The sequence below is a fragment of the Lolium rigidum genome, chromosome 1, assembly GCF_022539505.1.
Source record: "Lolium rigidum isolate FL_2022 chromosome 1, APGP_CSIRO_Lrig_0.1, whole genome shotgun sequence".
Classification (NCBI taxonomy): domain Eukaryota; kingdom Viridiplantae; phylum Streptophyta; class Magnoliopsida; order Poales; family Poaceae; genus Lolium; species Lolium rigidum.
In genome coordinates this window covers 118,695,450-118,719,858 of record NC_061508.1, presented here as the reverse complement: position 1 = coordinate 118,719,858, position 24,409 = coordinate 118,695,450, and the positions used below count along the sequence as shown (strand labels likewise).

Sequence of the window (24,409 nt, the reverse complement as noted above, 5' to 3'; positions counted from 1 at the left end):
CACAATATACGTAAGTTCGTCAAGTTTCGTCAGGAACCAATATGTTTTGTGGTCTGTGTAAAAAAGATAAAATTTATCTCCTGAAAAGCTTTATTTTCAGCATTGAATTTTGTCTTTTTTACACACGTCACACGACAAGTCGGATTTTTATGAAACAACTTTGTGAGCGTGTAGCACGTGAAGATGTACGTTCAAATTTTTCGTTTCAATTTTTTGAAATTTCAAAATATATGTAACATGCATTTCAAAATAAAGAGAGCATATGCTCCCATGTGCCAAAACGCCATTCCCTGAAGGTTGTTTTCATCTAAGCATAGTAGCCACTTCTCCAGATATTCATTGTGCTTAGGGTTCTCCTGAGACCGAGAAGACAACGTGTTAGTTCAGATCAATATATAAGCTATCAACATGTGGAACCAAAATAGTAGTATGCTATCTAGTCATGGTGCTTCATCAACATTTAATCATTCATCATAATGGCCATGGTCTCTTGACATCGTGTGACTCCTTCAAGTTATCTGAGCTTGCATACCATGCTCTACTTCTGTCTCCACTTTTTCATGTGGTTGTAAAGCTGAGTAGTGGTGATTGTAATCGAAATAAAGTAAAGAACACCATTGCAAATAATTTGTAGGTATCTTTCTCAGAAGTCGTTCTTACACCCGCCTGCTGTCCAAGAGCTCAATAATCCTATTTAGGATGACATACCGTTGCAGGTTTGCGATCATACGTAGCTAAGTCCTAGGCTATTGCGAGGCTGCATCGAAGACATGTCAGGCTTCATTGAGGGAGTAGATAGATCCAAAGAACTATGTGACATGATGTCCTACAGTAGTAACACCGTAAGCATGCAACTAAAATCCTACATTGACCATCCCTAATTACAACTATAGTTTGTACGATAAGCATGCAAATGAACAAACTTTCATTGCATGATGTCACACATAAGGAGCTTGTTGGTTCAAGAAAGAACACAACCATGTGTACAACCGATCCTCGAACCAACAATCACCCTTAATCGTATACTATAGAGCTATGAAAATCACGTACTGCACAAGCAATCTATATATAGCATGCAACTAAAGAACAATGCTAAGCATGAAAATTGCTAGAAAGTACAATGTTAATCATGCAAATCGCCAGCAGATCACCGAAATAGAGAATCACTATCAACAAGAACCATCAGATTCATCCACATCTACCCACATCTATCACATTCTTAAAGATCTAAGCTACACCATCAAGGGTTAGAGGTTTTCTTACAAGCACCAGAAGAAGCTTCCAACACATAGCTCGGTGAAGAGAGGGAAGCCGGATGGCCGCTAACGACCGTTGTTCCCATGCACGTGGATGAACTCGGTTAATAAACTCCTTCCATCTCCATGGAACTAGAAAGAGTGATGACCTCAAAAGGGAGGGGGTTGGTGGATTTGGATTTGGGATTTGGGCGGTGAGAGTGGCACATCTAATTAGGGAGCTATTTTTTTTGCGGGCGGTGACCATATTTTCGATGCAGCGCACGAGCTTGCACCATCTCCATGGGATGCATCAGCTCCTACGGCGTGTTCTCGAAATTGCTTGCCACGAGGGTGGCTCCACGGAAACGACCAATTCTGCTATTTATGGTCTAACATCCAATCACCCAGATTTTGTCTCATGCGAGCTACCAATCACACAACAAACTACCCACTCGAATGCATGCAACCTTCTTTGGATATATATATGGCTCTACCCTTTTATGCGAGCCGATTTTTCCATGCCACTGTGTACACGCGTGTGCACATGTTGTTCGGCAAACGGGGAAGAAAGAAGCTAAATGACGAGGAAGAGGTGAGGAAGAAAGAAGATAAGGTTGGGTGGTTTTGGGCACCACGCAGCACCGCCCACAGCCCACGGTAACCCGTGTAGGAGCTGGTTTGATCGGCAACAAATATTTCTGAACGGAGAAAGTATATGACATCGTATCTGGTACATTATGAAACTACTTTTACTGATACCAATTTAGAAATACAGCGATTCACTATTTTCCCCAAAAATCATCAAATATAATATTTTTACTAAAGATAAAAGATATATATATATATAAATACCCTTATTTATGGACGGAGGAGTAGACGAATATGCCAATGGCCGAAAATTGAAGCAACCAAGCCACCGACTGATCTGGCATGCATGCAAGTTCTCTTGGATATATATATAGCTACAGTTTCGTCGGTTTTGCTAATTGAGTTTGCCACGTCCCCATGTCTGCGTACGTGCACGTGTTGTTCCGCTGAAGCAAAGCAGCAGCACTCACGGTGATGGGGAGCAAAAGCGTGCCTACCTCGATCATCCATCCTTGATCTTCTTTCCAGGCTGTCCATGCATCTCATATCAACTCAGATCATACGCAGAAATCATCGCTGGATCGACATCGATCGGTCGCCACGTCATTGCCTTTTCCCTCTCTTTTGGCGCCAAACAACACTTGTCGATCAGCGTACCACTGCGCTGCAAGATTTCCCCGACACAAAATCCCGAGACGGAATATATCCAGGCCCATCGGCCAGCCCAGACCACCAGACGTAGTACGTACGATCGTACGTCCTCTCGATGTCAAGTGTTGTCTTCGAAGCGAAAGCTGGTTTCTGCAATTGTTGCATGCCCAGATATTTGGGGATAATGGAGTGTGCATACTCCAACTGCTATGTTTTCTCCCGCCAAAGTACCTTCATCCCTCCTAAGAGCATGTCTAACAGATCCCTTAAAGGCCAAATCCGTATAATAACCGCCGGAATATGAGTTTCGGCTCTACCCGGCCGTCTAGCAGGCCCCGTAAAAACGGCCCCCACTCCGATTTTTGCTGGTTTCGATTACGGGGCGGGCCTTCGCCCCCTACTTGTGAGGGGTGAGAGCGGGGATAGAGGGCCAAACCAGTATCCTCCTCTCCACTGCGCGCGAAGGGTTTCGCTGAAGCCAACCGTCGTCGCCGCCCGATCTCCTCCACCCCGCCCTTCCCGGCAACGAGACGGCCGGATCCCGCTGCCATGGATTCTCCACAAGGGTCACCTACCGCCGGCGGTGCACCTCCTTCGGCCGCGGTGGTTGATTTCCCCGTCGGAGGTCCGCCGAACGCCGGCGCCGTGTCGGCCATGATCTGCGCCACCATCCCGTCGAAGAGGAAGAGGATTCCGAAGCAATTCTTCGAAGCACCTGCGACGGCCGCAGCTTCACCGACCGCAGCTCCGCCGGCCGAAGCCCCGCCGGCTGCCAAGAAAGGGGGCAGGATGAAGGCCAAGGCGGTCGGGCCGAGGGGTGATACGTCTCCAACGTATCTATAATTTCTGATGTTCCATGCTAGTTTTATGATAATACCTACATGTTTTGCTCACACTTTATAATGATTTTATGCATTTTCCGGAACTAACCTATTAACAAGATGCCGAAGTGCCGCTCTCGTTTTCTGCTGTTTTTGGTTCCGGAAAGGCTGTTCGGGCAATATTCTCGGAATTCGACGAAACAAAAGCCAAACATCATCTTATTTCACCGAGACGGACCGTAACACCGAAGGGGAGACGAGAGGAGGCCCGTGCCCCCTGCACCACAGAGGCGGCGCGGCCTATAGGGGGCGCGCCAGCCTATGGGGAGGGAGCCCCCTGGCTCCTCCGACTCCGCCTCTTCGCCTATATAACCCCTCACGACGTAAAAACCCTACACCGATTGACGAAACTCCAGAAAGACTCCAGGGGCGCCGCCGCCATCGCGAAACTCCGTTTTGGGGGGACAGAATCTCTGTTCCGGCACGCCGCCGGGATGGGGAAGTGCCCCCGGAAGCCATCTCCATCAATGCCACCGCCTCCATCATGCTCCGTGAGTAGTTCCCCCATGGACTACGGGTTCTAGAAGTAGCTAGTTGGTACTCTCTCTCCCATGTACTTCAATACAATGATCTCATGAGCTGCCTTACATGATTGAGATCCATCTCGATGTAATCGGTGTTGTGTTTGTTGGGATCCGATGAATTGTTACATTATGATCAGTCTATCTATATAAGTTTGTGAAGTTATTGTTGCTGCAATCTTGTTGTGTTTAATGCTTGTCACTAGTGCACGAGTGGCATGATCTTAGATTTAAGCTCCATATTTATTGCTTAGATTGTATCTACAAGTTGTTTGCACATGTCTATGTCCGGAACCCGAGGCCCCAGAGTGACAAAGAATCGGGATAACTGGAGGGGAAGGCTTAGATATGAGGATCACATGTTTTCACCAAGTGTTAATATTTTGCTCCGGTGCTCTATTAAAAGGAGTACCTTAATTACCAGTAGATTCCCTTGAGGCCCGACTGCCACCGGCTGGTAGGACAAAAGATGTTATGCAAGTTTCTCATTGCGAGCACGTATGACTATATATGGAAAACATGCCTACATGATTAATAATCTTGATGTTCTGTCTTAATGCTTTCAATCCTATCAATTGCCCAACTGTAATTTGTTCACCCAACACTTGTTATTAGAGAGTTACCACTAGTGTAGATAGCTGGGAACCCCGGTCCATCTTTCATCATCATATACTCGTTCCTATATGACATTGGAAGTAGTATCAACTATTTTCTGGTGCCATTGCCTCTGTGTTACTCATTATCGCTGCTGTGTTACTGTTACTATTGCTCTCATATTACTGCCGCTTTCACATCACCCTCGTTACTAGTGCTTTTCCAGTGTGCAGCTGAATTGACAACTCAGTTGTTAAGGCTTATAAGTATTCTTTGCTTCCCCTTGTGTCGAATCAATAAATTGGGTTTTACTTCCCTCGAAGACTGTGCGATCCCCTATACTTGTGGGTTATCAAGGGGCGCCGCGCCGGCCAACGTGAGGACAAAGGCAATCAGCCGCATCGGCCTCGCGCCTCCACCGCCCTCCAAGGCCACGACCCCTCCTCCCTCTGTTCTGTCCGATGCGCCGCCCGCGCCGCCGCCACCCACCATGGACGTAGACAAGGTGTTCGATGTTGAGTCCACAACATCGTACCTCGACATGCTCAACGAATCCACGGTGAACCTGGACGCCGGCATCGCTGCGTTCGATGAGGAGTGCAACGTCGAAGAGATTGATGACGACGAGGATGAGGGTGACGATGACGAGGAGGTGGTTGAGGTTGATCCGGCTGGATGCGTGCACCGGAGTGGACCAAGGCGGCAAGCGCTATTGGCAGCGCATTGAGGATCTGTACCACCAGCTAAAGCCTCGCACCAAGAGCATGGCCGACAGATCCTACCGCTCCCTTGAAGGCCGATGGAACATCATCAAACCAGCTTGTTCTCGTTGGAGTGCTGCCATGGATCAAGTGGCCAACAACCCCCCTAGTGGATGAGTGCCGGAGGACTATGTAAGTTTTCCATGTTTGTTGTTATCCATATTATGTGTTGATGATGTGGAAACATTACATAGTATTGTTGTGCAACCCAAGTATGCTCAAGCCCGGTACAAGGACATGGCCGGCTCCAAGAACAAGGAATTTCAATTTCATCATTGCTTTTCCATTCTTCAACATCTTCCTAAGTGGAAGTTGAGGGACAACGAACCAAAGTGCAAGAAGGAGGCACTGCTCACCATGGATGATGAAGCGGAGGAAATGAGTGCGAAAAACGCCGGCAAGCCCGAGGGCAACAAGAAAGCCAAGGAGAGGGTCAAGGTAGAAGGCGAAGCAGCTAGCTTCCGGGAGAAGTTGGATCAACTCATGAAGTCCAAAGAGGCATTGACGATGAAGACATTGAAGACCAAGCTCCTCATCACCGAGAAGAAGAAGTAGGTGAAGCTTGCCAAGGTGGAAGCAAGGCGGGAAGATGCTAAGTTGAAGGCCGAGCTTGACATGAGGATGATCGCACTCAAAGAAGCCAAGGCCATGAAGGAGCTCTTGGCCGAGGAGAGGGATATCATGATGATGCGCACCGACGGCATGGACGAGGATCAGCTGGCGTGGTGGAAGGAGACCAAGGCGGACATCATGGCGAGGAAGAAGGCTGCGCGTGAAGCTCGTGCTGCAAGTGCTCAAGGTGAGTCTCCGGCGAGTGGTGGCGCCACCGGCGATGGACTCGTTGATGGTTGATCACATTTGGGAACTTCCGTGGCTTGAACATTGGCCATGATCGCGTTGTGATGTTAAAAACTATGAATTATGCATCACATATTTTGGATGTGCTATGTTTGATCTGAAATTGTTGTGCAAATTGTTGTCTAAAACCCTGTTTTGAGGGGTCGAAAACTCGTCCGAGCTAGCAGACTGGGGATACGGGGTCTGCTAGCTCGGACGAGTTTTCGGGCGGCGAAAAGTGAATACAGGGCCCTCTACTCGCGTTTTAAGGGGCGAAAAAATACGGGGCCTGTTAGACATGCTCTAACATGGCAAATACGTCAGAAGTTTGTGAATGTATCTAGATACTATTTAATATTTAGATAATTCTTAAACTAGTTTTATAGGACGGAGGTAGTAGGATATTTTTTCTTCTACATATTCGTTCTTGGTTGCAATTTAGGTTTTCCGCTTGCAAGTGGATTGGTGAGAAAAAAGTGGATCACACCCAGAACAAAATATTCACATAATACAAAAAATGTTCACTACAACATCTTGGTGGGGATGACATCACCTGAAAAAGAATTAAGCTAACTCTCAGTCGAATAAGAATTCGCTAGACGCACCAATCAGTTAATTATGAGTTTAATTTAGTTATTTATCAAAACCGACTAATAAATAAGTACTTTATAAATCAATAGTAAAAGTTATTCAATACTAGCAGCTCGATTCCACATAATTATGAAAGAATGTGAAGATCCCTAGAACTCTTTCCTGCACTTTGATTGAGCAAAATACGCATCTTCGCTAGCTGGGTTAGGCACCACATTGCTAGTTTTGAGTTATCACTGTTAGTGTCGCCTGATAAATATATACATATACATATTTCTAAGTGCACTGTGTTATACTACCTCTTAAGAGTTTATACTTGTTAATTGCAACTTTATATTGTTGTGGTATACACAAAACATTGCTCCTTGACATTATATGTATGCATAACCTGCCAAGCTGAGCGTCTGCACGTGTCAATCTACGTCGCCCCTTCCTTATCGCACATTTGAATCATGGGTGATTATGGTGGCTCATGGCTGAGTACATTCTAGTGCACCTTCTGTTCTGTACTACAAATTTCATTGGAAACAATATGGAGTAGGTTGTAATATGGATTAATGAAAGAGCAAAGTCTCCACTCCGCTTAGTTTTGTGTGTTTGTTGACAACGAGATTTTTTTTACCATGTGCTAAGTGTGTAGGTTTATCCAAAGGAGCACAGGACAATCAACAACCTATCAAAAGTTAGAAGATCGACATTGAGGAACTTAGTCTATGCTATGCCTTAGTATGTAGGTTTTTTAGGTTTTTGTGTTTGTCTCAGAGTAATGGTGAAGGTAGAGCCTCAGAATTCTGGTTGTCATATGGTCAGGGTGGAAGTTCCGGTCACAAAGGGGACAGAAATTCCGGCCAATCTAGGACGAAATCTCCAGCCCTGCCTCGCGAGAGTGGTACGCCCCAGTTTGGGCCAATTCTGGCCAAGAGCTTCACTCTTTGATATCCTCCCGAATATTAGGCCATGGTGGTTTGACCAGCCCTGGCATATTAGCCCTTGGTCGTACCAACTTTGCCAGAATGGCCCAACCAGCCGAAATGAAGGTGGGCGAATCTCCGACAGGTGCTATTTTGCACCAGAGACTCCACCCCCCTAAAACATTTGGCCCTACGATTGTGCAATGGCTAGAAATATGTTGAGGGCTATAAATAGCCACCCCTTCTTCCACAAGGAGGGTGTCGTATATTTTCTCTCTTCTCCATTACTTTAGAGCTTTAAGGTGGTGGATCTCCCTCTCTATCCAACCAAATCACCCCATCTTTGGGAAATCTAAGGAGGAGGGCCCAACCTACCTTTTGACCAAAGGAATTTGAATTTCCTTTTGATTCCACTTTGGAACTTGTAACCCTAGGTCTTCATAGTGGTGACCCCTGTGAAGAGAGTATATTGAGAGATTGCTTACTGTTGTACAAGGTTCAAGATGTTGTTGGGAGCCTCCAATTGAGTTGTGGAGTCGTGTCCTAACCATGTGAAGATTTGGTACCCACCTCGACAAGCACCACTTAGTGGAGAAATGGACTCGTCTTTGTGGTAGGTTCACCAGAGAAGAAGGTGAGGCCTTTGTGGTGTTTGCGGCCTTTGTGGCGCCACACCTCTCCAAAGTAGACACACTTCGCCTAAAAAGGAAGAAACTACGGGAAACAAATATCGCATCTTGTGTCTCGTTGGCGGTTACCTCTTTCCTTTACCTTGCTCTTTGTGTTACTAGTTTCCTTTGATTTTATTTATGTTGGTATCATCTAGGTTGTTCACTTCGCATTATACACCTTTATCTTGTTGCTTAAAGCCTAAAACATGAAAACCCTAAACAAATTCGTTAGCGAATATTTACCCCCTTTAGTCTCCACTATATACCTTTCAAGTAGGTTCTTTCTTTTTGCGGCCAACATGGAGTAGGTTCAAACTCTTTGTACTGGCATCTTATATTATGGAACAAAGGGAGTATAATATGGGTGTAGCCAGTTTTCAGTCAAGTGACTTCATTGAATTATGAGTTGCACCTCACCATTTGCATGAATCAAAACTAACTGTCCCCGAAAATTTTCAGTTGCAACCTAACTTGCAACTAAAAAATATATTAGTTGCAACCAAACTTGTAACTCAAGTACACGAATCCCGATGCACATCTGATGGTGTAAGACTAGAATGAGAACTAAGTTAGTTCTTACCTATCTGGGAACTAGCAAACCGATGTAATATATATGTTGCATATCGTTGGAGTTCATGTTTCCTCTTGTTCATACATTGCAATTTTGTTGAACAGGGATGGGGCCTAAAAGGCTCAGAAACTGCATTAATTAGCAGTGGTGATAATACATATTACAACAAGGCCCTCATGAGATAGGGAAATTAAAATAAGGCCTTGGATTCTTGCGGAACAAACCATGCAAATATTTTCATAAAAGCTATCTAGTCCATTGTCTTCATCACCACCAGCGTGGCTTGACCTACGACTACTTGGCCTAAGAAGATCTTGCTCCGCCGTGTCGAGGTTGAAAAGCCTCCATAGAAGGAGGTTGAGGATGCACTAACGCGTGGATTGGGCGCCATCTCAGGCAAAGATCACCTCGGCCTATCGTTGCCACAGTGGAGGCTTGATCCATCAGGCAACTTTAGCAATTATCCCCTGCTCTCCAGATCTCGTCATAGCAACCCACGTTACGCCTCCATGGCGGCCAGGATGAGAGAGCTCAACTTGAACAAGAGTACCAACCCTAGGTGTGCTTATTGAAGAAGATGATGTCGCCACTTCCTCCGGTCACACGCAACACCTCGCCACCACAACGAGCAAAAACATGAGCCAACACGCACAACTCGATTGCACCGACGACACGCTCCAATCTTACGACATAAAGCTAGACCTAGCCATGCATGAAGGCAAATCCTAGCCTAAACCTAGGCTACAACTGCAAAAAGGGAGGGGACCCTCACCCACTCAACGCCGGTTGTTGCCGGAGAGGAGAGGGGGAGGGGCAAGTGTGCGCGATCCGGAAGAACCGGGAGAGGTGGGGATATGAGACGAGAGCGGTGGTGAAAAAAAGGAGACGGCTCCAAAATCACATTTGTAACCACCCATGTGCTTAGAACTTGAAAAGGAGTAGTCTAGTAGTTGAAAATCTCGGTTGTGTTGACACGATGAACTCACATATTTTTTGGCAACAGAGCTTCGTCGCACCTTCGTGCTGTCATTGTGACGGGGTGCATGCCCATTGATTGCTGCAGGTGACCCAAGGAGCTATGAATACAAAACCTGGAGCGAGGTCAAGGTGCATGCACATCCACATCCACGTGCCCGCTGAAACGGTGTTCGTCTGACATGGCACGCGCGCGCCGTTACCACGGAGTAAACTTAATCGCAAACTGGTCAACCCAAATACCCAATGCGATTGCTCCTCACTCGATGCTCTGCTTCGTCCATGTCCGCTCTCTAGTCTAGCTATATATACACACGGCTCACCGTGCTCCACTCCGCACCACGCCATTCATGTGCACCGCTTGCTAGCCCGACAAGCTACAGCGTTACCAATTATATCGGCCATGGCCATCGTTGGCTTGGCAAATACTGCCGGCGATCTCTTGCGGCAGCATGGCAAGACCAGAGGCGCCGTCCACGACGACGACGACGACTACTGCCTCAAGGGCGTCAGGCACCTCTCCGACGCCGGCATTACCCGGCTCCCCGGTAGGTACGTCCTGCCCGCCTGCGACCGCCCCGGCCGGAGCGTCGGCGCCGCCCCCGCCAGCGCCAGGGTCAAGCTCCCCGTCGTGGACCTCGCGCGGCTCCGCGTCCCGTCGGAGCGCGACGGCGTGCTGCGGACGCTCTACGCGGCGTGCCGCGACTACGGCTTCTTCCACCTGGTCAACCACGGCGTGGGCGCCGAGTCCGTCGCCGCGATGCTGGGCGTGGGGGCGCGCTTCTTCGAGCTCCCCTTCCCGGAGCGCGCCCGCTACATGTCGCCCGACGTGCGCGCCCCCGTGCGCTACGGCACCAGCTTCAACCAGGCCAACGACGCCGTGCTCTGCTGGCGCGACTTCCTCAAGCTCTCCTGCGCGCCGCCGCTCGGGGACGTGGTGCCGTCCTGGCCCGACTCGCCGGCCGACCTCAGGGATGTGGCGGCCGCGTACGCGGAGGCGAGCCGGAGGGTGTTCGTGGAGGTCGTGGGGGCGGCCATGGAGGCCATGGGGATCAGTGGAGCCGAGGACGGCGTGATGGAGGAGCTGACGTCCGCGGGGTCGCAGATGATGACGGTGAACTGCTACCCGGCGTGCCCGCAGCCGGAGCTCACGCTGGGGATGCCGCCGCACTCCGACTACGGGTTCCTCACGCTGGTGCTGCAGGACGAGGTGGAGGGGCTACAGGTCATGCACGACGGCGAGTGGCTCACCGTCGACCCCGTCCCGGGCTCCTTCGTCGTCAACGTCGGCGACCACTTCGAGGTACTTAATTACACCACTACTGCCACTTCAAATCCTACTATACCTGGCTGGCAGCATCGGACGTACGGCAAGCCGAATCCTTACTAGCTCGTACAATCCTGTACGTACGTCGTCCACATGGAATTGACCTACCTAGGATCGATGTCAACTTATTTCAGCTACCCACCATTGGCATGTCTGAAAGGGCATCGATCGCTACATGTCAGGATTCAGTCAAACCACAATACACCAAACCAAAATGAAATATATATTTATAGTTGTACATCCTGGCCCAACAATTAAGGGGGTCAACGTACTCGAGAACTCAAACTAAACTTTGTGGTAGGAAGACAAACTGTTCAGTATAGAATTCGATAGTGATGCCAAAGGACGATGATTGATTGGTTTTTATGCAAGTCAACCAAGTTGAGCCACCTAGGTGATGCCTATGTACTCCGTCCCATAATAAGTGGACTTAGATTTATTCACATTCATATATATCTAGACACGTTTTAGGTATAGATATATACGAATTCAGGTAAATTTAAGTAACCTATTATATATTTTTGAGGTTGTATATATGTATATATACTTTAGGTTATCCTACCACTAGGTATTAATACTGTCTTAATTAATGGGAAGTACTGTAGTATTAACCAACTATATATAAACACCGCACAAACGGTTCACATGCTATGCATACTCTATAGATACTTCTTCTGATCCATTATACTTGTCGTAGTTTTAGGTGATATTTAAACTGAAACCACGACTTGACTGGACAGAATATTAAATATTTGCGGAGCCATGAAGAATCCTCATTTTAGCATTGTTGTTGATAAAGAAATAAACTTAGACATAACAAAATTAAACATATATCTTAACAAAAATAATACTAGCAATACTGCATGCTGCAGCTACTCAGTCTGATCTTCTTTTAGAGCAAATACTTAGCTTGATCCTAAGCATAGTCTAGCATACAGATACACACGCCCAACTGCAGTCCTCGGGATCTCTCAATTACTTTTACAATGAAAATTCACCTTTTAAGTTACTTTTGTAATAAAAGCTGACAGATAAATTACTTTTGGCGTGCAGATATACAGCAACGGTCGGTATAAGAGCGTGCTGCACCGTGTGTGCGTCAACTCGACGCGGCCACGGATCTCGGTGGCGTCGTTCCACAGCGTGGGGGCGCAGCGGGTGGTCGGGCCGGCGCCGGAGCTCATCGACGAGAAACGCGGCGGCGAACCACGGCGGTACATGGACACCGACTTCACCACCTTCCTCGCCTACCTCGCCTCCGCCGAGGGCAAGCACAAGAACTTCCTGCAATCAAGGAGGCTCGACTGACACTGACTTTTTGTTGCCCTCTCGACCACGATTGGATTGACTTCGAGCGCAAACGTCATGTATTGCTCCTGTAGTAAAGGGTAAAAAGTCATGGTAAAAAAGTCAGCAACACCCCGGCCGAATGGACCGTCTAGCTGTGACTACTCCATGCATGACCTCCGTGCAAATTGGAGTATGTTTCCAGCTCGCGCTTGGTGTTGACTTGTACAGTTCCTGATGATTTCCCAGGTGCAGTCTGAATTGTATGTCATCGAAGATGTATCAATTGATGCACGCACTTGCATTCATCCCAATTTCCAACACTTAATTAACGGCAGACAAATGTTCACATCAGCAATGGAGAGGGAACTGGAGCGAGGAGTTCAACGTGTGTTAGGATTAATTAGCCATATTTAGGCGAAGTAGACAGCTAGTGTTGCATTGAGAATATTTTATGAAATTTTTCGATAAATAGCATATATTAATATCGTGGAGATACCAATTACACCACCCAGCCTCTGCAACAACATCATGCTCTAATGCCATAAAGGATGCACACAACTAAAAAAAGGGAGAAGAATTACAGAAAAATAAAAGTCTCGCTATAGAGATCGAGAACTTGAAACAACGACACTGACACCACCAAGACAACACCAGAAGATCAATTTCTCCATAAGCGACGCCTCTAAGAAAAAAACAGTGCCCAAACTATGTCGTCGCCCGATCATAGATCTTAGGTTTTCACCCTGAAGAAAGTCCTCCCTCTCAAAACAATGCCTTCAACAAAAACATTGCCAGGCACAACCAATTAAGGCCAGACATTGGACTTTCGCCCTGAGAGATAGAACTCTGAACTTCTCCTGTGCAGTCGACCCCACATACAAGTCATTGTTTGAAGTCACGAAACTCCAAGCCAATTCCACCTCACCACCAAGATCCGACCACCATTGCTCTTCCACTGATCTCGGCTTTTGTGACCTTCTCCACCAACACTATGGAAAGAAATCGAGCTCCATGATATTAACAGCCATCAGAGCTTCGAAACGCTCCCTCTAAAACCAAACGGTCTGATAAAAAAAACATGGGTGCGCCCGACCGAAAACACTCAATCCAGCAATCTTCAGGCATTGATCGCACAATGAATTTCGCCGACAGGATCTTCGGGAACACGTCAATACAACCAGCCCAGTGGAAAGAAGCTTCCGACCGATCTTCACTTGGTGCGAGAGGAACCCAAGGACAACCACCTTTATTAGGCAGAACGGCAGACCCCCTCGCCGCCGCCCGCCGGCCGACCTCATTGGCGGAAAGAGGAAGCCGCCACCGACGAGCTGTCCGCCGCCAGCCCCAAAACCGAAGAAGGTCATGAGCCATCGGAAGGAGGGGCACAGAGGACTCACCGGCCACCACCGGAACCGCAACCTACGGGGTCACCCCCGACCAACGCCATGGCAGGCACGGAGCCGGGATCCGACCATCGTGCTGCCCGCGTAGCCACAGCGGCCGCCTCCTCCATCGCGAGATCCCGGGACCGCCACCACGGCGCCCAACTCGCCCCGACGTTGCGCCGGCGACTAGCGCCTCCAACAAGCCCAGCACGAAGACCTCCACCACACATCCATGCCTCCACGGTAGCTCGCCCCCATAGCCTTCGGCGGTAAGGGCGCCACCATCACCGCGCCGTAAGGAGATGGAGGGGGCGGCAACAACGACGGGATGTGGCCGGAAAGGGGAGCCCGGCGGTGGCGGCTAGGCTTTTCCCGTGTTGCCCCGTGCGGGAGCGACGCGGGGTCAGGGTCGGCTATTATATTCTCCCCATTTTTTCCCAATATTTTATGGAATAATCCACTTAGAAGTTAGAATCCTAGTGTTGTCGTGTCTTTCCGAAAAGGCACTAGTACTTGTAACCGGCAGTATAAAGCGCCTCAAAACCTATATACGTTAACACTCAATAAAGATTACTCATTCATCTTCAATCTCTATTTCTTTTCACCGTTATCATCACAATAAAGAATGGATTCCAGGACTTTAAGTCTGTTGTTGCATATAACTCTGCCGTGCATAGGTTAAGTCCAAAGTGAGATTTGGCACTAAGAAAGTTTTGGATGAATACTTAGTAGAGAAAACCTTATGTACCTTCCACCCCTCGATGAGGATATTGCAACAACAATATCGTCAACACAAATACAAAAAAGTATGATGACCTTATATACACATTACTTCATGCCAAGAAGCATGATGAACTTCTCATAAATATTACAATGCTCGCTCGATGGGTGCATACGATCCCTGAAGCACATGATAATGCTTATTTTACTAATAAATTTTTAACTAGATCTTACAAAAATTTGACCGAAAGTGGAAGAAAAACAATGGTCAAAAGACCAACAATGGTCAATCTAAGGGGCAAGGTCATTTGAAGAAAAATGTTCAAAATGGTAACTCTCAAGTTTGTGAAAGGTGTGGATGTGCAAATCATCGTGCTAACAAATGTCATATTCCCACGCACCTCGTGGATCTATTCATGAAGTATGGAGGAAAAGGGGAGAAAATTCACGGAAATAAAGTTCAAGCTCACTTTAATGCCATACAAGACAACCCTCAAGCTGGTCCTTTTTTTTTGAAACAGGAAAGGCCTCGAAGGCCTGGAATCTGTATTATGGCGGTGGGTGTACATTTGTGTAACGGACCTTACAAGGAAAGGAAATTACAACGAGGCCCCGCACTTGAACATGGAACACCCTAAAAAAGATTGCAGAAACGCAATCAAGTCCTTGGAGCACGCCGGCGATGAGCAGCCTCCAGATGCCGCCACTCCACCTCTTGTCGGGGACGATACCACTTGGAAGAGAGGGAGCTTGAACGGCCACACCAAAGCTGGAGAAGATCCTCCGCTAGAGGAAGAGAACGCTACAGCAGCAACCACTACCGAGCACGGCGGGGCCAGTCTTCTGGCCGAAGATAGCGGCGGGACACCACGCCGTCGCTGAGGAACCGCCGAAGGGAGAACAGATTCCGAAATCTCCCGAAGCTATCGTCGAACTTGAAGATGCACCATGCTGCCAAGATCCTCTCCCCCGCCACCACGGCCGGCCAAGAGAGCAGAGACAGCACAATGACCTTGGAGAAGACCACAACAACGCTTATCGAGAGGGCCCATCACGGAAGCAAACTCAACAGTCTTCCACCTCGGAAGAACTGCAGAGGGCTTCTTTGAAGACCGATTGGTGCCGCGCCACCGCACCAAATCAGAGGAGAACCCCCGCCATCCTTCAGCTCCACCTACTGCATCACTGTACTCCTTCTCTCCCTCGCCTCCACGGCCGGCCAGGAGAAGGAGAAGCAGCACCACAACACTGCAGATATGGAGAACGATGGGCTTATTCATGGAGATCCCTGGATAGAAGACGCCTTCCACCCATTCCTGCCATTGGAGAGGAAGAAATCCCATCAGGCTACACCAGATCTTGCCCAAAATCACCGGTGCCCTACTCCCATCTACTGGCACCTCGCCAACACTAGACCTAGCTACTATGTACAGAAGGGCCGGACACCCTCTCTCCCCTCTACTCCGACCGGCAGAGCCGCCAGAAAGAGAGAGAGGAGAGGGGCTGGAGAACGGGCGTCGACTCTCAAGGGGATATAGGAGAGAGAGGCGAGATGGGAAAGAGTATCCGGGTCATCAAGCTGGTCCTTCTCAATGTGATATTGAATAATTCAAGCGAAAGGGAAACATCATCCTCGATGAAGATATGCTTGTGGATTATACCCAATATATTTTTGGAGAACTCAATTAATCTCCATAAATAATTAATGACATTTAGCCATTTAAATAGCACAACATGTTATATATTGTATAACAATAAGTATAATAAGGTCTTTCAGATTATATGTATTGTATTGTGTGAATTAGACATAATATTGTCATGTATTTATATTTGAGATTTAAAATATAAATACTATGTATACAATTACATGAATACAATAAATTTATTCTAAAATATGGTCTTTCTGTTTTTATAAATTTCACGGGAAATAATCCGATGGAAGAAGAATTTCTTTTAGTGGATAGCGCTACCACTAACACAAATTTAAGGGAAACGAAATACTTCTAAACACTTAATAAGAGAAAGGAAGATGTTATGACCATAACCAGGAGTAACAAAGCAATGATTGGTTCAGGAAGTGCCACATTCACAGTTTGACATAGGTACGTCTAGCAGGCATGTTGAATAAAGTACATTGGTTATATAAAGAGGACATGAAGCCCACGGACCCGAAGTTTTGGAGGCCCAGAGCCAGAGATCTTCGGATAAGGAAAGTAGAGTTGTACTAGGAATCTCGTACCAACATAGGAAAGGCCCAATGCGCCTCGAGTAATTTGTAACTTGTACGATACGAAAAGCCTCAGCTCCAACTCCTATCTAAAGGGGAGTTGAGGGAGAAACGAGGGATCAAAATCTTTGCTACCAGAACCACCGTAACTTTGAGTCGAGCACCTTTGTCGGCTGAACCTTCGAGATCTACTTGACCTCAACTTCTTACAAAACCGTAAGTCTACAATCTGTAGGCATTGCCAAGTTAATCTCTCGTCAATTGGCACGTCAGTGGCTACCTTTTCTTCGGCTGTAGCCTCTACGTCCCAAGACTTGTGCCTCTGGATATCTCCGGAAGCATCAAAGGGAGCAATGACATAATCTTGGGCAGCCGAAGATTCGTCCTTGACGTAAAACCACTTCTTACGCCAGCCTTGGACGGAGTCAGCAAACTTCACATCAAAATATCCGACTTTTGGCCGGACGCAGATGCACACACCACCTACGTTGTAGATGGTGTTCTTCGAGTTGTTGCGGCGGAGGTAAAAGATGCGTTTCCACATGCCCTAGTGAGGGTGGATGCCCAGGAAGCATTCACAGAGGGTGACAAAGATAGATATGTGGAGAAGAGAGTTAGGGGTCAGCTGGTGCTGCTGAATCCCATAGATAAAAAGGAGGCCGCGAAGGAACTCATGAACATGAATGGAAAAGCCGCGGATGAGGAAATCGACAAATGTTACCCGGAAACCTGAAGGAGGATGAGGGGAACTTTCATCCCCTAGCATCCTCATCACCTCCTTGCTGAGCAGGCCCATCCTCTTGAGCAGCCGCTTGTCCTGCGCGGAGATCTTGGACCTCTCCCATCCGGAGATCTTGTTCTTCTCCACGCGTTTTGATGTGGGCATTACCCTTCGGGTAACAAACTTAATGCTACCTCCGACGGCCCAACCAGGGGCCCATGAAGATTGCCCCATAACCAAGGTGGGCCAATACGTCAGTTCCAGGAAAAGAGATTCACCTGAAGAAGGATTCTTGATGAACAAGGCAAGACGACGTTAAAGAAGGAAAGATTAGAAGTAGAACTCTTTGTAACCTAGTCGCACCCGAACAGAACTCTCGAGACCTGGCCTGCAATATAAGGGCCAGGAGAGGGTCTGCCGAAAAAACACAACTACAACAGATAGATTTACCGCAAGTCTAGAGCTAGGTCCTTAGAATCTTAGCCTCTCGACGAGATCAACAACCACAGCCTTCGGCTACCCCATTGTAACCCGATATATTCGAAAATCAAGATTAGACAAGCATGAAGTAAGGGTTTTACCTCATCGAGGGCCCCGAACCTGGGTAAATCTGTCCTCCTGTCTGTTTGGTATCCGATGTCTCGTGTCAGCCTGTAGGATTCCGTTAACCCTAAGCCCCTAAAGGTGGGCATTGCCGGGGAGCACCCTCGTCAATTGGCGCCGTCTGTGGGGAAACTGTCGGCACAAAGCGCGTCATCGGCTGCTCCAGTCACATCAACAACTTTCGTGTTGGCATCTCCAACACCTTCAAGCCTGAAGAATTCGGTTTGCTGCGGATCCTTCGAGTTCACTCCGCGCATCGAAACGCTGCGTCCAACTCCTTCGGAGTTACGTGGCGGCATGGACGCAACGTTTGGCGGTGTCCACTTCATCGTTGATTCTTGAGGGTTCCTTCGACTTCCAGTTTTAGGTACACCAGGCTCGTTAAGGACTTCGACTCCAAAAATCGTTGTCCCACCGATAGCTCCAGTGGGTTTGCCGTATTCGTCTGGTAAGAGCAAATGAAACAGTCGAAGAAATTTCGGTAGCATACAGAAGCAACGGAAGAGAAGAAGGGATCTTTGTTGTGAAGCAGATGGACGAGCTGCAAGTCACCTTCGTCAGTGTGGCGAAGGATGTTACAATGCGCAATTAAACAAAAATCACAGCCGTGCACCTTACCTGCTAGCTGCGGAACAGCTTGTCGCTCCGTGTTACTTCCATACTTACATTGACCCAAAAGACAACATTGACACTACAAGAAATATGTTAACTAGTGACCTTCTTACAATGACCACGAATAAATTGGTCTTAACTCTATGACAATTTCACATCAATTGGTCGTTAGCCGTTTGGGAGGGTCCAAACCCTAATTTTCTACGACAATTCTGGTCATAAAGTTCATAATTTCCTTACTTGAATTGGTCATAGAGAAAACAATACGGTCCATGACCTTAATTCTAGCCGATTACGACTAATTTAAATTGTCATGACTGCTAATTCCCAGCATCAAGATTTTTACTATCCCAAGATGCACACATGTGCACAATATAGAGTTATTTGAACAAACTATGCAGACTGTCATATAGAGGAGAGGGACTTCAGGATGGGCAAAGTGTTGGGACAAGCTTCGTTGCTGGATGGCAATTCAAAAGCACGCAACACATTCCACCTTAAGCCCAACTACATTTTTTTTGGCAAGAATTGGTGTTGCTTCGGCGCGGTAACGTATTGTGTCTTTCTACTTGCAATTGACCCTGAAAAATTGTGGTGTTTTATATCTTAGAGGATGAACCATACTTGCATTCATAAGCGGTTTTTTATGATCTCTAAATATGAATTTTGTTTTGTAAATGTCACCTGTAAAACATATAGAAGCAAACATAGATATTTCACAAATATTTATGACACTATTATTTTGTACAAAAAATACTCTATGGCAAAAGATTTAGTTTTTTACATATAATTCATCTCAAATTAGGCAAAGTTGTTATTGCAAAAAGTTTACCACTAGTACTATTCTTGTAGACAATAAACTACCGTTCTGAACAAACTCCATGGCATGAACCGTGGGCCTTTTGGTTCCCATGGCATAGAGAGGAGGGTCCCAGCTGCAGTCAGTTTCAATTATATAGAGTGAGGTGTAAACTAGTGCGGAGGAAACTTTTGGTTCCCAGCGCGGGGTGTCTGCGCGCGTATCGAATTTTCACTTCCAAGCGCAATTCGTATTACCCTAAAATCCCCTTCATTTTCATCTGGCGGGCGCCAGCCTCGCTCTCCAACATGCCATTTCTACATCCCAAGACACAACACAACCCTATCCGCCGCCACGACCCACCCGGCCCTCGTTCACCCAAGCTTTTGGGGCGGCGCTCCCGAGCTCGCCCTTCCTTCACCCCCTACCACCACTCAGCGAGCGGAATGCTACTACTCTGGCCTCTCCTCGACCACGCTCTCTCCCGCTGCACGTTTATGGCTATCCCCCACCGCCACTCCACCACGGCCTTCCCCTACCACCGCGCGTCCTTCACCCCACCACCGCGCCGCCATGGTGTACTCTTCACTGCCTGGCCTCCGTCCCTCCTCCGTGTCTGATCTGGAGACAACGAGGCGCTGCCCTTCGTCGACGAGGATTTTAAACTAGCCGTCCAGCGTGACCCGTGGATGGACGGCCTCGCCGTGGTCGGCGCGCGTGAGATCCTGCGGTGAACCAATCCAAGAAGCCGACGGATCTGACTGCGGGATCGCCAGAGCTGGCCTCGGGGTCGCCAGATCTGGCCATGTGGTCGCCGGATCTGGCCATGTGGTCGCCGGACCACGACTTCACCCAGCCATGCCGCATCTCACTTTTACCCTTCTTCCACTCTCGGTTTCTTTCTTTCTTTCTAACTCTTTTTTCTCTCTTAATCTCTTTCTGCAGGTGTAACCCTGCACGTATACGGCTTCTCGGACCTCGGCTACAGCGGATGGTGTAGCTTCCTGGCCGGCACATAGGGCGACGCCGTGAGGATCTTGTACGCAAACTTCCCCATCAACGGATCTACCTCAGGTAATTTTCTTGGTAATTTATGGATTTTTGGCCTTTGGGATATCACTAGATGTGCATGTGAATAGAAAATTTGTGCGTCTAGTATACTTTCACGACTGCCAGAACATACATACTCCCTCCGTTCTGATTTAGTCTACATTCTAGAAAAAATGAGACAAATTAGTAGTGCATTTATTATTACTACTTAGATATTTGAACAACCAATCCAAGCTACATTGAAAATAACAACATCCAATAAAGAGAGTAAAACCACCTCGTTTTCAGTGTTGTTGTTGACTAAAAGCTAGAATGTAGAGTATTTCAGAACAAATTTTGAGGCTAGAATGTAGACTATTTCAGAACGGAGGGAGTAGCTACTAGGCGAGATGTCTCACATACCAAGCAACGAGAGGTAGTCACGAAGCTAGCCATAAATTATATTACTAAATATTGTTTCACTAGAGTCGTTGCAATTTACTTGATATTGTGTGAACATGGTCTAATTTTTATTTTCTAGCGATTAGTATCAGTCTTTGCTACTGAAGTTTGATTAATCAACTCCACTATGTCTTGAATTAGCTTCACTATGTGATGAATCGACTCCACTATGTCTAGGAATTAGCTCCACTATGTGTTGGGGCAATTTATCTAGAATTTGATACACACACAGATCTAGCTGCAGTATGTGGTGGTTAGTTTACTGCTAGTATGTTGAATTCAGATGATAATTTGTTTCTTACATAGACTTGTACTGTATTTCTTTGTACTTGAGTTTATAGTAGTTTGATAGGGTTCCTTGTTTCCGGGTGGTGTAGGAGGAGGCAACGTTCAAAAAAGTGTACTGATTGTGTTTAACTTGCAGTTTAGTTTTATGCTTACTGATTGTGTTTTACTCGCATATTTGTCCATATATGAACTAGAAGTGCACGATATACATGAGGATATAATCAAAAGGAGTTATCCTGCTCTTTCAGTTTTAGCATCTTTGCATGCATGGTTTTTTTTTATCAAAGGATTATATCTATTGTAGCTGGGCTTATATATTGCATTGCTAGACCGATTGATTGATGCAGATATTTGTCTCAGTTGCTGAGTTGTAGTGCTTCTAATTGACGCAGGTGCACATGCGTGCTGCTTAGGATATATGGCCTGCTTCTGGACAGCAAGCGATTGGATTAGGTAAAGTCACTTCTGTAATGTCTTAGACACTATACATATGCTGATTACCTTTTCCTGTGTATGGTATTTTTTACCTATTCCTATGTAAGCGATTTAGCATTGCCTATTTATAGAGAAGATTAGGGTGATGAGGTAGTAATTTAATCTGTATTGAAAAAATGGCAGTAATTAAACCTTGTGAGACATACTTACAAAATAATTTAAAGTAAAGTGTGAAGTGGTAAATTTAAGTGTAAATGATATGAGATAGAATGGTCCATCTGACCCCAATACACTTATAATTTGAAGGATAGACATGGACAAGGCTTCTCTTCTGTCTAAATTGGTTGTGCAATTACTTCACTAAGCCCAAATAAAGATTTTTGCAGCTTCTAACTTGCAAGAGGATTTATTATACACCCACACAATAAATATATTGTACTGTCTTATGATCATGCTACATATTTTACTGATGTTTCTTGCTCAACCTCCTCTAATGCGCTGCATCTGTTGAAACTGGAATCTTGTTGTAGGAACCCGAAGATGGCACTCTCATGCTTGGGACCCTTTGGCCAGATCTTCCGCCTAGGGCCAAGGGATACTACACCGGCCTTGACGTCTTCCGCAAGGAGGCCCAGAATTGTGTCTGCCTCCAGGGTAATATTACCTTCCTGTCTCTTCTGCATCCCATTTTTTTATGGATTGATAGTCGCTGTTTATCAATAATTTGCTATTTATCACGATAATTTCATATGCACATATAACTTAAAATAATGCTTTGTCCACCTGAGCTTCATTTTTTGTGAGTTTTGTGTAGTGATGCTTTAGTTCTTGTTGAGTTTAGTGTAAGATGTAAGGAGGAACTTCATGTAAAATAAGCACCAAGTGCATGGCCACAGATGGTGAGTTGGTTGTTATGTGGTTTTGTATTTCTCGTAGCATCTTATATGCAACCGAGATTCTTTTGGCATTGTACCTTTTATGCAAACAGCCTATTTTGCCTGCTTCTGATCTTTCAGTGATGGTAAATGAAACAATTTATGCAGGTGATGGTCCTGGTTCGTGAAGGACTCAATCATAGCATGCCAAGGTAACTAAATTAGTAACTGAACATATGTAGTATTTGCTCTTTTGTATTCGTGTTTGCGCAGCATGTGAACAATCAACTGAATCACCCCATTTACTTGTCCTTGCAACTGCATAAAGTAAACAAACGTAGGAAGGGTCTAAACGAGATATTCTGTTGTCAAGCTGCTGTAGTGCTTATAATGAGGCCATCTGATTGCTCACCTCTCTGTATCTATGTCTTATGTGCAGTCTATCTACAACAATTTTCTTCCACCAGAGGCATAATTGATGTGCTCTTGTATCTGAAATATGGTGCAGACTGTTTTTAAGTTCAGAAAAATGCGCAGAAAGAAAAACACTTGAATTATCTTGCTGCCATTTGACACCGTCCTTTTTTTGAAGTTTGTGGTGAATTAGCTTCCTGCCATTTTAACTCTCTTTGTTGTCTTAATGTCATTTATCTGTTGGAAAATAGTTGAGGATGTGAACGCTTTGGAGGCAGCCGCTGTGACAAAGGATAAAAGGATGCCTGAAGAATGAAGATAGTGCAGCACCGTTTCAGTTGATATGGTCTGCATGTTTTGCTGCCTGTGTATAACTGTTATTGATTTCTGTTCTAAACGTGTTGCTGTAAACTCTTTTGAATTTGTGTTGTGAGTCTGTAACTACCTTAGTTCTGATTTTTTTTTGGAATGAATCACTTCTGGAATCAATTTGATTGAATATTCTTGATAAAAAAGTGTAAACGAGTGAAAAATCTATTGCGAACCATTTCTACGTGGAACCTGACAACTAGGAGCAATCTGATTAGTGTAACCATCGTGTGCAAAAGAGAAAACTGAACCTGTAGTGCCAAAATGGTCGTGGCCTAAAAATAAAAGAGCTTAAATATTGGGCTTGGCCCATGTAACAGAAAAAAATGATATGGAAAAAAATTACATATAGGCTGAATTGTTGGACTAGGCCCATCTAAAGCATTGAACTGGACTGGGCTGATTTCGATGCACGACCATTTGGTTTGGTCACCGATCTGCCACGTAGGATTTGCCACGTTGGATCTGACGTGGATTGGGCAGGCTAGCCCGTGACCAACATTTTGGTCGTAGAATCTACGACCATCCATTTTGGTCGTAGAGGATTACGACCATTTAAATAAGAAGGTCGCCGTGCGCCGTCAGTGACGCTCAACTGGCGACCAACAGTTATTGGTCACGGCGTGGTCACAGATGGTGGACAACGACCTTTCAACGACCAATATGGAGGGTCGCAAGTCAACAGATTTCTTGTAGTGTGAGAAGGCTACGCATCTACTTAAAGATTGCCGGCAGTTCCTTTATATTCAGAAGCTATGCGAAGAGCTAGGGTCCGGTTCGGAAGCAAAGGTGCGTTCGGCGGAAGGAAGAACGACCGCTTACGATTATCCTCAACAACAGCAGTATGTGCCATATGAAGATATCTACATACCTACCAAAGTCTACCCTGCATCTCGAGGGCAAGCGAACATGATTCACAAAACCACCGTTTCAAAAAGGGAGTCCAAGAAGTTTTCGCGGGAGATAAAGTTTGCAGATGTGGCTATGGCATCAGTACCCAACTATATCGATTGGCCAGATCCGAACATCATGTTCAGCAGGGCAGATCATCCGATAGCCGTCC

At 46.4% G+C, this 24,409-nt stretch overlaps 1 protein-coding gene and 1 long non-coding RNA gene across 2 annotated transcripts; both read left to right on the top strand.

The window, feature by feature from the left end:
- The first annotated feature begins 10,148 nt into the window (after window positions 1-10,148).
- Window positions 10,149-12,708, top strand: LOC124681036 (probable 2-oxoglutarate-dependent dioxygenase SLC1). Its single transcript, XM_047216010.1, has 2 exons — window positions 10,149-11,093; window positions 12,171-12,708. Exons 1-2 carry the CDS (start codon window positions 10,194-10,196, stop codon window positions 12,423-12,425), a joined length of 1,155 nt encoding a protein of 384 aa, XP_047071966.1. The 5' UTR covers window positions 10,149-10,193; the 3' UTR covers window positions 12,426-12,708.
- Window positions 12,709-19,801: 7,093 nt separating this feature from the next.
- Window positions 19,802-23,419, top strand: LOC124681025. Its single transcript, XR_006995676.1, has 5 exons — window positions 19,802-20,548; window positions 21,646-21,706; window positions 22,219-22,342; window positions 22,732-22,775; window positions 23,229-23,419. It is a non-coding gene; the product is annotated as an uncharacterized LOC124681025 (long non-coding RNA).
- The last annotated feature ends 990 nt before the right edge of the window (window positions 23,420-24,409 follow it).

Bases quoted from the DNA above. Each gene is read 5' to 3' on its own strand.
- LOC124681036 (XM_047216010.1), top strand. From the start codon at position 10,194: ATGGCCATCGTTGGCTTGGCAAATACTGCCGGCGATCTCTTGCGGCAG. The intron at 11,094-12,170 runs GTACTTAATTAC...TTTGGCGTGCAG, and splicing joins ACGTCGGCGACCACTTCGAG to ATATACAGCAACGGTCGGTA.